This window comes from Paroedura picta, chromosome 4 (assembly GCF_049243985.1).
Source record: "Paroedura picta isolate Pp20150507F chromosome 4, Ppicta_v3.0, whole genome shotgun sequence".
Classification (NCBI taxonomy): Eukaryota; Metazoa; Chordata; class Lepidosauria; order Squamata; family Gekkonidae; genus Paroedura; species Paroedura picta.
The window spans coordinates 32148073-32161294 of NC_135372.1; the positions used below are offsets into that span (position 1 = coordinate 32148073).

A 13222-nucleotide genomic window follows, 5' to 3' on the forward strand; every position below is an offset into this window, starting at 1 on the left:
TTCCCAGGCCGCAAGCTTGCGGCCTGGCAAGCTTCTTACTGTGGGAGGGGGGGAAGAGGGAAACAGGGCTGCGCATGCACAATGTGCAATGCGCGGTCGGGCCACGCATGCGCACATGCACAATGCACGGCTGAAAACGTGCATGTGCAGCACTTTTGTGCATGCACAAGATTGCTGTGCATGCACTTTTTTGGCCGCACATGCACGGCATGCGCAGCCGGGCAATCGCCCTCCCTGCTGCCGCCGGTCCCCAGCCTGAAAAAGGTTGGGGACCACTGGTTTAAATGATGTGTCGAAAGATACTAGCTAGATATCAGGGAAATAAATTTGACAGTCCGGGTAGTTCAGCAGTGGAAACAGTTGCCTAAGGAGGTGGGGAGCTCTCCCTCACTGGCGGTTTTCAAGCAGCAGCTGGAGAGATCCTTCTCCTGGATGCTTGAGGCTGGTCCTGCATTGAGCAGGGGGTTGGACTAGATGGCCTGTGTGGCCCCTTCCCACTCTAGGATTCTATGAGTCTAGTTCAGCAGGGGAATGGGCTGCCTGAGGATGTGGGGCGCTCCCCCTCACTGGCAGTCTTCATCCACTGGCAAGATGGCCTGTTTGGCCCCTTCCCACTCAATGATGCTATGATTAAAACATGCCCTTGTGAATGGCATACACTAATCAACATTGTAGTTGTATCTATTGATTAAGGCAGGCAGCCCTGATCGCCAGTTACCCAGTTGTCTGTAAAGGAGGAACTCGTCTGCAGGAATTTTGCAGCTGTGCCAGTATGAACTTCCTTGATGCAACCGCCATTCATTTCAATGGGCATGCGTAGGAAAATTCCCCGTCGATCTTTGGCCTTTCAGAATCCTTTGGTCAGCCTAGGAAGGACAAGCCCAAACATGCTTGCCTGCTAGAAAACAGGATGTAGTTATGGATAAAAGGTTATTCTTACATTCAAGATATAGGCAGAGCACCAAGATGCCCCATAGATATTTGTTGTTCCATGTGTTCATTAACGATGATTTGGGAGTAACACGCGTAGAACACTGTGATGACTGGATGGCCCCTTCCAGCTCTCTGATCCTGTGACATGAACAGAAATTAGGGAGAAGGCCAAATGCTTGGGTGAAGCAAACAGCAAGCTGCAACGGCAAAATCTGCTGGTGGACCTTACCTCCCAGGGTAACCGACCAAGAAAGCAGCAGGTGATACCTAGCACGGATAAGCGCAATGAACTCCACAATGGAAAAGAGCATTAATTATCATGCTAATTATGCCGTTCGCAGTGTTAGAACTGAAACCATCTGTTAATCGCTCGGGAGCGAGACCTTTTAAGCCTGCTGCAAATGCCAGCCGAACGCCTTGCAGCCGTTCATATGAATAATCAGCGTATGCATGTATAACATCCAGTCCCGTCCCAGTGTGACGCTCTTACTTCAGTGAAGTCTCAGGCAGGTGAGGCCCGCCCCAAGTGGCAGGGGGCATTTAAATGCTCTCCCAGCCAGGCAGGAGCTGATTGTCAAGAAATGGCTCCCACACAGCTGGCGAAAGGCACTGTTTGTGCCAATTGCCCAGTGGGTAGCAATACGTTCACGTGTGAACTTGCCTGATTGGGAAGCCCATTCTTAGATGACAGCTCCGAGTGCTCCCACTTTCAGAGATAAGGTAGGTGGTCTTGCTGATTGCTAAAACAAGCCCATCACTTTTGAGCAAAATAGGGAATTACGACAGTGTGCTGATGTCCCAAGTTACCAATTCCCCATGAAGAGTCTGTCTGAACACCCCGGGAAAGAGAACCCGTAAACACCTCTGTCCCCTGTCCTCTTCTGAGGATATGGCAGCTTAATCCTTCTGGAGAGGGGACACGATTGTTCTCTTTAACTTGGAAGAGAGCAGGGTGCGGTTCCTGTTGGCAGCAGAGGATAGGACCCTCAGTAATAGCTTTAAACTTTGCATAGAATCGTACTACTGGCTAGATATTGGGGGGGGGGGAATTCACAGTCAGAGTAGCTCAGCAGTGGAACTGGCTGCCTAAGGAGATGGTGAGCTCTCTTCAGCAGCTGGACAGCTACCTATCATGGATGCTTTAGGCCAGGGGTAGTCAAACTGCGGCCCTCCAGATGTCCATGGACTACAATTCCCGTGGGAATTGTAGTCCATGGACATCTGGAGGGCCGCAGTTTGACTACCCCTGCTTTAGGCATTCTTCTCTCAACTATTTTACCATTGAGAACCCCCTGACATTTTCTTCAAGCTTCAAGAAACCCCAGAAGTGGCAGAATATGGTTGGGAAGGATAGATGTGTACATGCCCCCTCCAGGCCCATCACTGGCTATTTGGGGAGGCTTGGGTGGGTCGACATGACCATATGTGGACACATCACCCAATAAATGTTTAAAATATATATTACAAATTAATCAAACCCCCCCCCATTTGGGAAATCCTTCAAGGACCATCAAGAAACCCCCAGAGTTTCACGAAACCCTGGTTGGGAAAGCCTACTTGAAGCTGATCCTAGTTTGAGCAGGGGGGTGGACTAGATGGCCAGTATGACCCCTTCCAGCCCTATGGTTTTATGGAATCTAAACTACTGTTTCTCCCTCTCTCTATAACCTGTTCTTCAAATAAAGAACTTCCTGGTTGCCTTCTCCTATGAATGGGGGGACGAGACACATAAGTTTGACCTGTAGCAGCTATGCAGATCCAGTTTGAGTTTTTCCACTTAGTCTTTGTATTTATTTATTTATTTGTTTGTTTGTTTATTAGATTTTTATACCATCCTCCCATACGGCGCAGGGTGGTTCACATAAAACATTGCAGGGGTAATACAGAACAGTCTAAACATATAACACAGTCATGAATAACATATCAACCATACTCTCACGGTGTCTTCAAATAGCAGTATCTTCTCGCCTTTCAAAATGATGCTGCCGTGCCCGGCAAAAATTTTGTGCTAATTGTAATCCAATTGCCTCTTGTGGCGCAGAGTGGTAAGGCAGCAGACATGCAGTCTGAAAGCTCTGCCCATGAGGCTGGGAGTTCGATCCCAGCAGCCGGCTCAAGGTTGACTCAGCCTTCCATCCTTCCCTGGTCAGTAAAATGAGTACCCAGCTTGCTGGGGGGTAAACGGTAATGACTGGGGAAGGCACTGGCAAACCACCCCGTATTGGGTCTGCCATGAAAACGCTGGAGGGTGTCACCCCAAGGGTCAGACATGACTCCGTGCTTGCACAGGGGATACCTTTACCTTGACCTTAACTGTAAGCCAAGCCAGGATTCTTGAGCCAGTAGGTGCCTTTGCACAAGAGAAGGGTGGGATAAAGTGGAGGCAGGGGTGGGGGGGGGCAAACTGGGACCACCTCTTGTGCATCCTTCTTCCCCCAGGAGAGACATGTGCAAGAGGAAGAAGGGTGCACAAGCAAGTGAGTATGTATGTAGGAGAAGGGTGTAGGGGTGGGCAACAGGGGAGAAAGAGAGGGAGTGTGGGTAAGCGGGTGGTCCGGGACAGTCAGGGAAAGTGTGCTTGCTTTGGGAGCACATATATTAAAATTGGAACAAGAGAAGATTAGGGACCATGACCAAAAGAAATGGGGTAGTGGCAATAAGACTCAAAGTATGCAACTGCAGGCGGGAGCCAGCTTGGTTGGAATGGTTAAGAGCGATGGCCTCTATTCTGTATCGCTGGGTTAGATTACCTGCTCCTCCATATGCAGCCAGCTGGGTGACCTTGGGCCACTCACAGTTCTGTTAGAGCTGTTCTTGCAGAGCAGTTCTTTCAGAGCTCTCTCAGTCCCACCTACCTCCAAGGGTGTCTGTTGTGGGGAGCAGAAGGGAAGGTGATTGTAAGCTGCTTTGACACTCCTTTGGGCAGAGAAATGCAAAGTGTAAAACCCAAATCCTCTTCTGTGTTTCTTGCAGCAAGTACAAAGATAGTACTGAGCTGTTGTTAGCAGTTCAGGAATATGCAGGCAAGTAAATAACCTTTTAAACCCAAATTAATCAAATAATTTACATAGATTTGCATATGTCACAATTTATGAGAAGGAAAGGCTGTATCTGTCTTGTATTTTTGCACTCTCATTGTAATAAAATATTGGGAACAAACCTGGCCTCTTAGTCATCTTCCCTGTAATTAATATTTGCCATTACCAATTAAAATTGGCCTCCAGCGGTGAATGAACTGAAGTTTGTGCTATTAATCTGCAGCATAAAACAACCAACACTTCCAGACAGGAGAGAGCCAGCTTGGTGTAGTGGTTAGGACTGCAGACTTCTGGCGAGCCGGATTTGATTCTGCACTCCCTCACATGCTACCAGCTGGGTGATCTTTGGCTCACCGGAGCACTGATAAAGCTGTTATGACTGAGCAGGAATATCAGGGCTCTCTCAGTCTCACCTCCCTCACAGGATGTCTGTTGTGGGGAGAGGAAAGGGAAGGCGAATGTAAGCCGCTTTGAGACTCCTTTGGGTAGAGAAAAGTGGCATACAAGAACCAACTCTTCTTCTTCTTCAGTAATATCAGGGCTCTCTCAGCCTCCCCTCCCTCACAGGGTGTCTGTTGTGGGGAGAGGAAAGGAAAGGCGATTGTAAGCCGCTTTGAGACTCCTTTGGGTAGAGAAAAGCGGCATATAAGAACCAACTCTTCTTCTTCTTCAGTAATATCAGGGCTCTCTCAGCCTCACCTCCCTCACAGGGTGTCTGTTGTGGGGAGAGGAAAGGGAAGGCGACTGTAAGCCGCTTTGAGACTCCTTCGGGTAGAGAAAAGCAGCATATAAGAACCAACTCTTATGCTTCTTCTCTTTCTTTTACTAGTTTGATACGTGAGCAGAGTAGGTATGAATCTCCAGTTATACAGAAATACAAAAAACGTTTAATAAGACCAAAGTCAAGGTTCTCTGCAAGATGGATCATCGTGAGAGCCAGGAATGGCAGTTGTAAACGATAAAATAGGTGAAATCTGTGAGCGTTGATTCGGCTCATGGACACTTAGCGTGTGCGTCAATGTCATCCCAGTGTCCGTACGAGAGCTTTGAATGTGCTGCTTGTTGAACAAGTTTCAATTAGTGTTGCATTTGGCGTCTGTTTATGGTTAAGCCTCTTGTTGTGCCGACTATTGTTTTCGTCCTTACAAACAGAACACTTAAACAATGAGGGGCCTTTATCTTGAAGCATCGGCCTTCAGAGATTTTCCCAAGGATGTTTGCCTATTCTGCACACATTGGAGAATGCCCTTTCGTTGTGCTTTTGCAACTCACCGTTCCTGTACAAAAGAGGGAAATCTCTTTCTAAAGTGCAGTGAAAGTTCATTATCCAACGGGTGTGGAATCGTTCCAGGGGCTCATAAGCGTCCTTGTTAATAAATTCAAAGGGCTAATTCTGCCGGCCTGAAGATTTTGACACTGGTTTTAAACTTAAAATGTGTAACACAACATTTTGCAGCAGTGTTTTGCAATGAATGCACATGCCCAGTTAGAGAGGTAATGGTGCCCAATTAGAGAGGTGATGGTATAATACCTTCTGGAAAAAAAGGTGTGACCCAGAACAGTGTTGGACCTTATTTTTGCATGTCTACCTTCTGGAAAGAGCCTCTTGTGGCGCAGAGTGGTAAGGCAGCAGACATGCAGTCTGAAAGCTCTGACCATGAGGCTGGGAGTTCGATCCCAGCAGCCGGCTCAAGGTAGACTCCGCCTTCCATCCTTCCAAGGTCAGTAAAATGAGTACCCAGCTTGCTGGGGGGTAAACGGTAATGACTGCGGAAGGCACTGGCCACCCCGTATTGAGTCTGCCATGAAAATGCTGGAGAGCGTCACCCCAAGGGTCAGACATGACCCGGTGCTTGCACAGGGGATACCTTTACCTTTACCTTACCTTCTGGAATTTGTTGTTCTTTCCTGATCTTTGGTGCTGCCCTCATTTGGAATCACAGGATTGAACATTAGATTGTGCAGGAGATCTTTGAGAGCCAGGGTGGTGTAGCGATTAAGAGCAATGGATTCTAATCTGGAGAGCCGGGTTTGATTCCCCACTCTTCCTCCTCATGCAGCCAGCTGGGCGACCCTGAGCTAGTCACAGTTCTCCTAGAGATGTTCTTGCAGAGCAGTTCTCTCAGAGCTCTCTCAGCCCCACCTACCTCACAGGGTGTCTGTTGTGGGGAAATGAAGTGAAAGTGTTTGTAAGCTGCTTTGGGACTCCTCCAGGTAGTGAAAAGCCGGGTACAAAAATCCAGCTCTTCTTCTTCTTTGTGGTACCCCAGTTTTGACAGGGCTTCATAGCTGCACAGGTATTGCCCCTCCTCTCCTGATATTTTTCCAAATTCTCTTAATTCCATTGAGAGAAAAGGCCAAGACCGTACAGGTGACTGTCTTCTTTCTCTACGTGGGCTAATAGTAATCTGTCTTCCTTCTCAAGGGGGCTAATAGTAATTGGGAGAGGATTCTATCTAGAAAATAATGCAGAAGGAAAGAGTTATATCCCCCCTTGCTCAGCACTTTAGTTCTGACTCAGGTTGGCATGGCCTGAAGCTACTTTTTAATATTTAAAAAGTCAGGAAATCTGATCATAGATCTTACACATCTTATGTAATTTGGCCCTCATAGTATGTCAGTTCAAATGCAGCTATACATTCTTTTCATGTAATTATACGTTCAGCAAAAAGGAGGTGAAAATGACATTTTTTTCTCATTTTTACTAGCTAATAAAGGTATTAATTTGCTTTATTGTTGACCTATGAACAAAGGAATATTGTGAACAGCTTGCTCTAATTCCTTGACTCGGTGGCTATTCTAAATGATAACAAGGTACCATTTCCTGTCTCTCCAGAATTATATATACACCATTAATGCTCTAACCATATTTCCATAACACTTTCCCTGCAAAGCATTTTCCATAATCTAACGAAAGCTGTTCCATGATGCAGTGGGATAATGTCCAGGTTGTATCATATTCACTAAGTCTATGTTTGTTTGTTTGTTTGTTTTTTATATTAATGTGGGAGACAGATCACTTTTAGTATCTGCTATTTCAGCCTAAATGGTCTAAATCTCTATAAATATGATTAGACCAGGTCAATTGGTTTGACTTCATAGAATTCTGGCTTGGAATATCTGTTAGAATATGTCATTTTTTAAAACCTTTCTAGAGTTTGTCTTCCAGTCCTTCAACCTAATACTATTGAACTATACTATTGAATAATATTATGTCGGGTAAAACTGTCAAGTTTATGTAAGACAATCGTTTTCAGACTTTCTGCCTTCTGGGAACACTTTCTGCTAAAATGCACGTTGTTATGGAATCACAATAGAGATGATTCCGGGGCACATTTTAGGGTACAACTTCAAGGCAGGAACTATAAAAGAATTTAAAATTTTAACAATTATTTATTAAAGTGCACCGATATTAGGTTAAAAACAAAGTAAAAACTATACAGATATACAGATCTAACTGCTCATGAACAGACCCTCAGCGGTCAATAATATTTAAAAATGCACTCTTATATAAAACCAATTATAAGTATAGCTGGGTGGTCAAGGGAAATCTGTTAGGTGTAGCTCCAACAAATACTTGTATAGTGTTTCTTTTTGGAGCATCACCTTCCTTAGATATGTAATATCTCAGAACACCACTCTCAGCTTTTGTTTTACTCTGCAGAGAGTATGCATCTCATGTGTGTCGGGGGGGGGAGTACATTTTAGGGTACAGCTGCAATGCAGTCATGCCATGGACTGGCCTTTTTGAGCCCTGCTATTGCTCTACCAGGACTAAGTGGTGTATATTTGTCAAGACATCCAACATAACGATGCAGCTGTGCATTACAATGGGAGTCCAGCATTGTGATAAAGAGCAACCTTTTGGAATGCTCAGGGCATGTACGACACGCGAGCCACAATTATTAAATCTCTGAGAGCACTCTGGCCAAAAGCCCTTGTGCTGCTGGTTAATGAGAGAGACATGTCAAAAGGAGAACCGAGTGACTCAGGCAAGGTGAGTTTTTGGGACACGTAGTGGCACGGCGCCTTCGCGACAGATGGTCCAGCTCAGCGCGAGTGCCAGCGCACCGGTTTTAACCTTGTTATCTCACTCTCTCTTGCGATCCAAGTATTTGAAGTTGGCAGTCAATTCAAGCGAGGAGGGAATACTCTCAGGCTGTTGCTACGTTTTACAGCTCTCAGGAAGCCCGGTGGGGGTTGCCGTGGATCCCAGTAGGCACGCATCTCCTTTCCAATGGATGACTTAACCCCAGCCCCGTGTAAGCCTAGAATCAGGGTTTTCCACCTGTGTTCCAGGGAAATCCTGGGTTATGTTCCAGGGAAATCCTGGAGATTGACTTCTGTAACTCACTCTATGTGGACCTACCCTTGTCATTGACCTGGAAATTGCAGCAGCCAGGTCCTCACCTCGGAGGGCCCATATTCAGCCAGTGCTGAGGCAGCTGCATTGGTTGCCACTTGCAGCCTGGATCAAGTTCAAGGTTCTGGTATTGACCTTTAAGGCATTTTGCAGTCTGGGCCTTATATATCTGAGGGACTGCCTATTGCCTTATGCTCCCCGCAGGGCCTTGCGTTCTGTGGATACTAACTTGTTGGTGATTCCTGGTCCTCGAGAGGTTCGCCTGGCCTCAACCAGGGCCAGGGTCTTTTTGGTCCTGACCTTGACCTGGTGGAATGAGTTCACGGAAGAGCTAAGAACCCTGCAGGAGCGTTCTGCAGGGCCTGTACAACAGAGTTCTTCCACCAGGTCTTTGATTGAGGCCAGGGTGTGGGAGATAATGGGTTCCTCCATAACCCAGAACTATTGGCATCCCTGAGAATTGGGGCCTTGAGGCACTAATGGAAGGAGCTGAATATAGGAGGTTGGGGGGTATTTTTTATAGCCCTGTGACTAGCCCAAGATTATTCAAGATGGCGGCATGGGAATCAAAGGAGTGGGAATCAAAGGAGTGGAGAATCAAACCCAGTTCTCCTGATTAGAATCTGCCACTCTTTAACCAACCGCTACAGTACACTGGAACTCTCTCTCAAGAGAGAGGGATTCTCTTGGGGGTGGGTGGTCAGAGTTCTCCCACAGGACTCAGAAAGTCTAAGCCTAGCATTTATCTATTTGTTTGTCTATTTATGTTTTGATTTATGTCCTGCCCCCTCTCAACCATGTTGTCTCAGGGCGGTGTACAACAATTTAAAAATTCACAAGTTCAACAGTAAAATTATAAAATCCATTGAATTGTTCCATGTATTGTTCTTATGTTATTATGTAAACCGCCCTGAGCCCCTGGGGAGGGCGATATATAAATATAATTAATTAATTAATTAAAATGATGTTTCACAGTTACAAATTCCAGCATCGATGCTGTCATCCCGTTTAATTAAGAATGAGCAAGAACAAAAATTGGCTGAAAAAAATGGTTAGGGGAAGGCCCAAGCTACCGTGTTTCCCTGAAAATAAGACAGCGTCTTATATTAATTATAGGTAAAAAATGCACTAGGGCTTATTTTTGGGTAGGTCTTATATTTATTGATGTCCAAAAAAAATGTTACATTTATTCCAGTCCCCCCCCCCGGAACCCCGTTAAATCATACCTTAAGTGCAGGGCACAGCTTCTATCAAGCCGGGGGATTCTGGGATTGTAGGCGGAGCTGACAGAGACTGAGTGAGCAGGGGCGGGGCTCTGCAGTGTGTATCGCTGCCGGCAGGGAGATGAGCGGCACAGCAGCACAGGGTACACGTGTATTGCAGATTTGAATGGCGGCTGGCCTGGCGCCCCGTATGACCATGAACACCCCTAAGGCTAGCCCTGGCTCTAAGGACCAATTAGAGGTAGGTCTTATTTTCGGGGGAGGGCTTATACTAGCGGTGCATGAAAAAATACCGCTAGGTCTTGCTTTCGGAGTAGGTCTTATTTTCGGGGAAACAGGGTAGTTGGTATATCTGGCGGTGTTCCTTACGCTGGCCTCAAACATAGGCTTGGTGGAAGAGCTCCATCTTACAGGCCCTGCGGAACTCAGTGAGCTCCAACAGGGCCCTGTCTCTTCCGTGAGCTCGTTCCACCAAACTGGGTCTGGGACTAGGTGCACTTCCTTGGGCACACGGACTCTCAACTTGTTGGCATTTGAGGAATGAAGTGTTCTCCAGGGAACATATTCAGATAGGTGGTCCCTTAGATCAGGGGTAGTCCATCTGTGGTCCTCCAGATGTTCATGGACTACAATTCACATGAGCCCCTGCCAAATGCTGGCAGGGTCTCATGGGAATTGTAGTCCATGAACATCTGGAGGACCACAGGTTGACTACCCCTGCCTTAGATGTACCAGGCCCAGTCTCTGTATGGCCTTAAAGGTTAAGACCAGAACCTAGCAAAGATGGAGTCACCCATACAGGGTTTTCCAGTGAGAAAAACAGCAGTGGCCAACCCGTTTCTCTAGCAAACAGCATGTCTACGAATATCATTCCCACAGTTCAACTCCAACTTGCTTGAATTGAATGTGCCTCCTAGAACGCTTCCCACCCCACATAATGTTTTGTAACACGTGAGTTACAAAAAGGTCAGCGGAAAGGTCAAAGTGAAAGGGGTTCCCAGACTGGCAGAGAGTTTGGAAACTTTTTGGTAGTGAAGTGTTACAAAAGGCGGTTTTTGGTTTTTGAATACCAGCGAAGGCCTCCATGGGCTAGATTTTACATCATGTCTTTATCAAGAGAGAAAGGATTGTTATTGAAGCGTTCCAGTGAGCACAGCCTGTGTTTGAGAGGTTTTCTTCCTCCTTCTTGTTTCTTGTTTTGGGCGGGTTGTTTCTCCTCCCAACTCTACAGGACCAATAAAGGCCGGGACATAAAAACAATAAAGTCTCTCCGGGTGCTGCGAGTCCTGAGGCCCTTGAAGACCATCAAGCGGCTGCCCAAACTCAAGGTATGGAGGGAGTTTGGGGTGGGCGGTATAGAAATTCAATGAATAATAATAATAAAATAATAATAATAATTGTCTTCCTCACTGCCGAAGTGCCAGCAACCATCATTTTTTTTCAAAGCAGGTTCTGTTCAGAGCTGGCCCCACATCATGAACCACTGGCAGGAACTATCAGTGACAACCAGTGGGGCTGCAAGGTCCATAAGCGCTCTTGGCACGGGAAGGGGAGCACTTGACGGGAGTGGGGAAGAATGCCATGGCATGCTGATTTCACTTGGAAGTCACATCAGGGACATCAGGGATCTACGCTCTGGCTTTTGGACAAAACTCTATGGTGGAATTAGCTTCTAACCATAGAGTTTTGCCACAAAACCAGAGCGTCTCTCCCCCCCCCTCCAAATTAACCCTGACATGCCGATTTCAGATCCGGGTGATGCCAGTACATCATGACATTCTTCTGATTTGGGAGGGGTTTGTGGAGGTGAGGTGCTTCCAGAAAGCGGGAGACCCATGCCTGGACCAGTGGATCGGGCAGTCCTAGACAGCAGCCCTGAGGGTGCTGTGGGAGGTGGAGATTTCTGTCCCGTGCCTATTACCCGATTGTTTCTCTAGGGTGGCACTTGTTTCTAGGGTGACGAAAAGCAAAGGCTGATGTTGGGTTTTAGTACCTTTAATCTAGTCATGCATGTTGAAGGGGGAGATGCAGTTTGGGCAGATGAGCATTTATAATATATAAATTAGTTTCATCATCATTTTTCCCAAAGAATCTTGGGCATTATAGTCTGACAAGGTTGTCAGTCCCTCGCTCAGGACACAAAATTATAGACATTCCTGTACATCAAAAGTGGCCAAATGGTGGCTCTCCAGGTGTTCATGGACTATGATTCCCATGAGCCCCTGCTGGCAGGGGCTCATGGGAATCATAGTCCATGGACATCTGGAGAGCCGCAGTTTGGCTGCCCCCTGCTGTAGACCTTCTGAGGAATGCTGCTGGAAGTGAAGGCTTGGATCCCAAGCAGTATGAACAGAGCTACAGGGGAAGGAAGCCCACTGCCCATACAGATGTATTTCAGCCCTCTGTAGCCATCCTGAGATAGTGCTCTTATGAGACAGTGTGGGGCAGCATTGCCAGCTGATAGGTGGAGTTGGGAAATACCTGGAGACTTTGAGGGTCGAGCTGAGAGTGGGTGAGATTGGGGGCAGGGGGGGACCTCAGCGGAGTATAATGCTAGGGAGTCCACCCTTCAAAGCAGCCATATTCTTCTGGGGAACTGATCTCTGTAGCTTGGAGGTGAGCCATAATTCCAAGGGTCCCACCGCTAACAGAAGATAGGCAACCCTGTGAATTTTGATTATTTTGATGGCTGACTTGGAAGCTTTTAATAAGGCCAAAAGGCAAAATATAAATGTAATAAATAAACTATGAAGGTCCCATGGAGACATACACACACCCTCAGCTACAGTTCCCAAGATGCCCAAAGGGAGACGGAATGAGAAGCCAGGGCCTATTCTGCACACATTGAATAATGCACTTTCAAAGTGCTTTTGCAGCTGGATTTTTCTGTGCAGAACAAGATAATCTATTTCTAAAGTGTATTGAAAGTGCATTATCCAACATGTACAGAATGGGCCCAGGTTAAGACTGTGGCCCCCTTGTCATCTAGGAACCAGAGAAGCCATACCCACTCAGCATCTCTACTCAGGATAGCTATGATAGCTTTCTTTCTGGTCATCCTGTACTCTGCCATTGTTGACTAGGAAACTTGTTATCCTGTCACTGATAATGTCTCCATGCTAAAACCGCTTCTTGTAGAATCCTTTCCCGCCAATTCCGGGGTCTGATTATTTCCCTGTGGGTTCTTGTGTTGCCACAAAGGTAAAGCTACGGCAGATCATGCTGCAGCATCCATGATGGTAAAATCAATGTAACAAGGGCCATGCCATCTTTTTTGTTACAACCTATCACAAAAAGTGGGAAGGGGGAAGTGTTTCAGAGGATGAAGTTAAAACCTCTGGCCTGCATCTGCCACAGGACATGTTGCGACCCTAATTAGATGAGATGGTGCTGAGCAGAGCGGATTTCAGGCTGCATTGAAGGCTTCTGGGGAAAAGGGGGAGGGAGTCTTTATTTGAGAATATAAAAGCCAGCAGTTGATCAGATGTCTTTCCAGCAAGCAAGTGGACTTCACATGTCTCGTAAAAGACCATGAGCAAAGGGAAAACATTGTTATTATATTAACAAAACTGGAGATGTATATAAATGATGCTCTGACTACATCAAGGGTGGCCACACAGTGGCTCTCCAGATGTCCGTGGACTACAATAAGCAGAGTCCGTTCC

At 46.6% G+C, this 13222-nt stretch overlaps 1 protein-coding gene across 6 annotated transcripts in view; it reads left to right on the forward strand.

Moving 5' to 3' along the window:
* CACNA1E (calcium voltage-gated channel subunit alpha1 E) overlaps positions 1-13222 on the forward strand; it is a 584956-nt gene that overhangs the window by 495087 nt on the left and 76647 nt on the right. For all 6 annotated transcript variants that reach the window (XM_077332237.1, XM_077332232.1, XM_077332235.1 and 3 more), the window contains one exon: positions 10789-10885. In XM_077332237.1, the coding sequence (XP_077188352.1) occupies positions 10789-10885 (97 nt within the window). The remainder of the gene's footprint in view (positions 1-10788; positions 10886-13222) is intronic.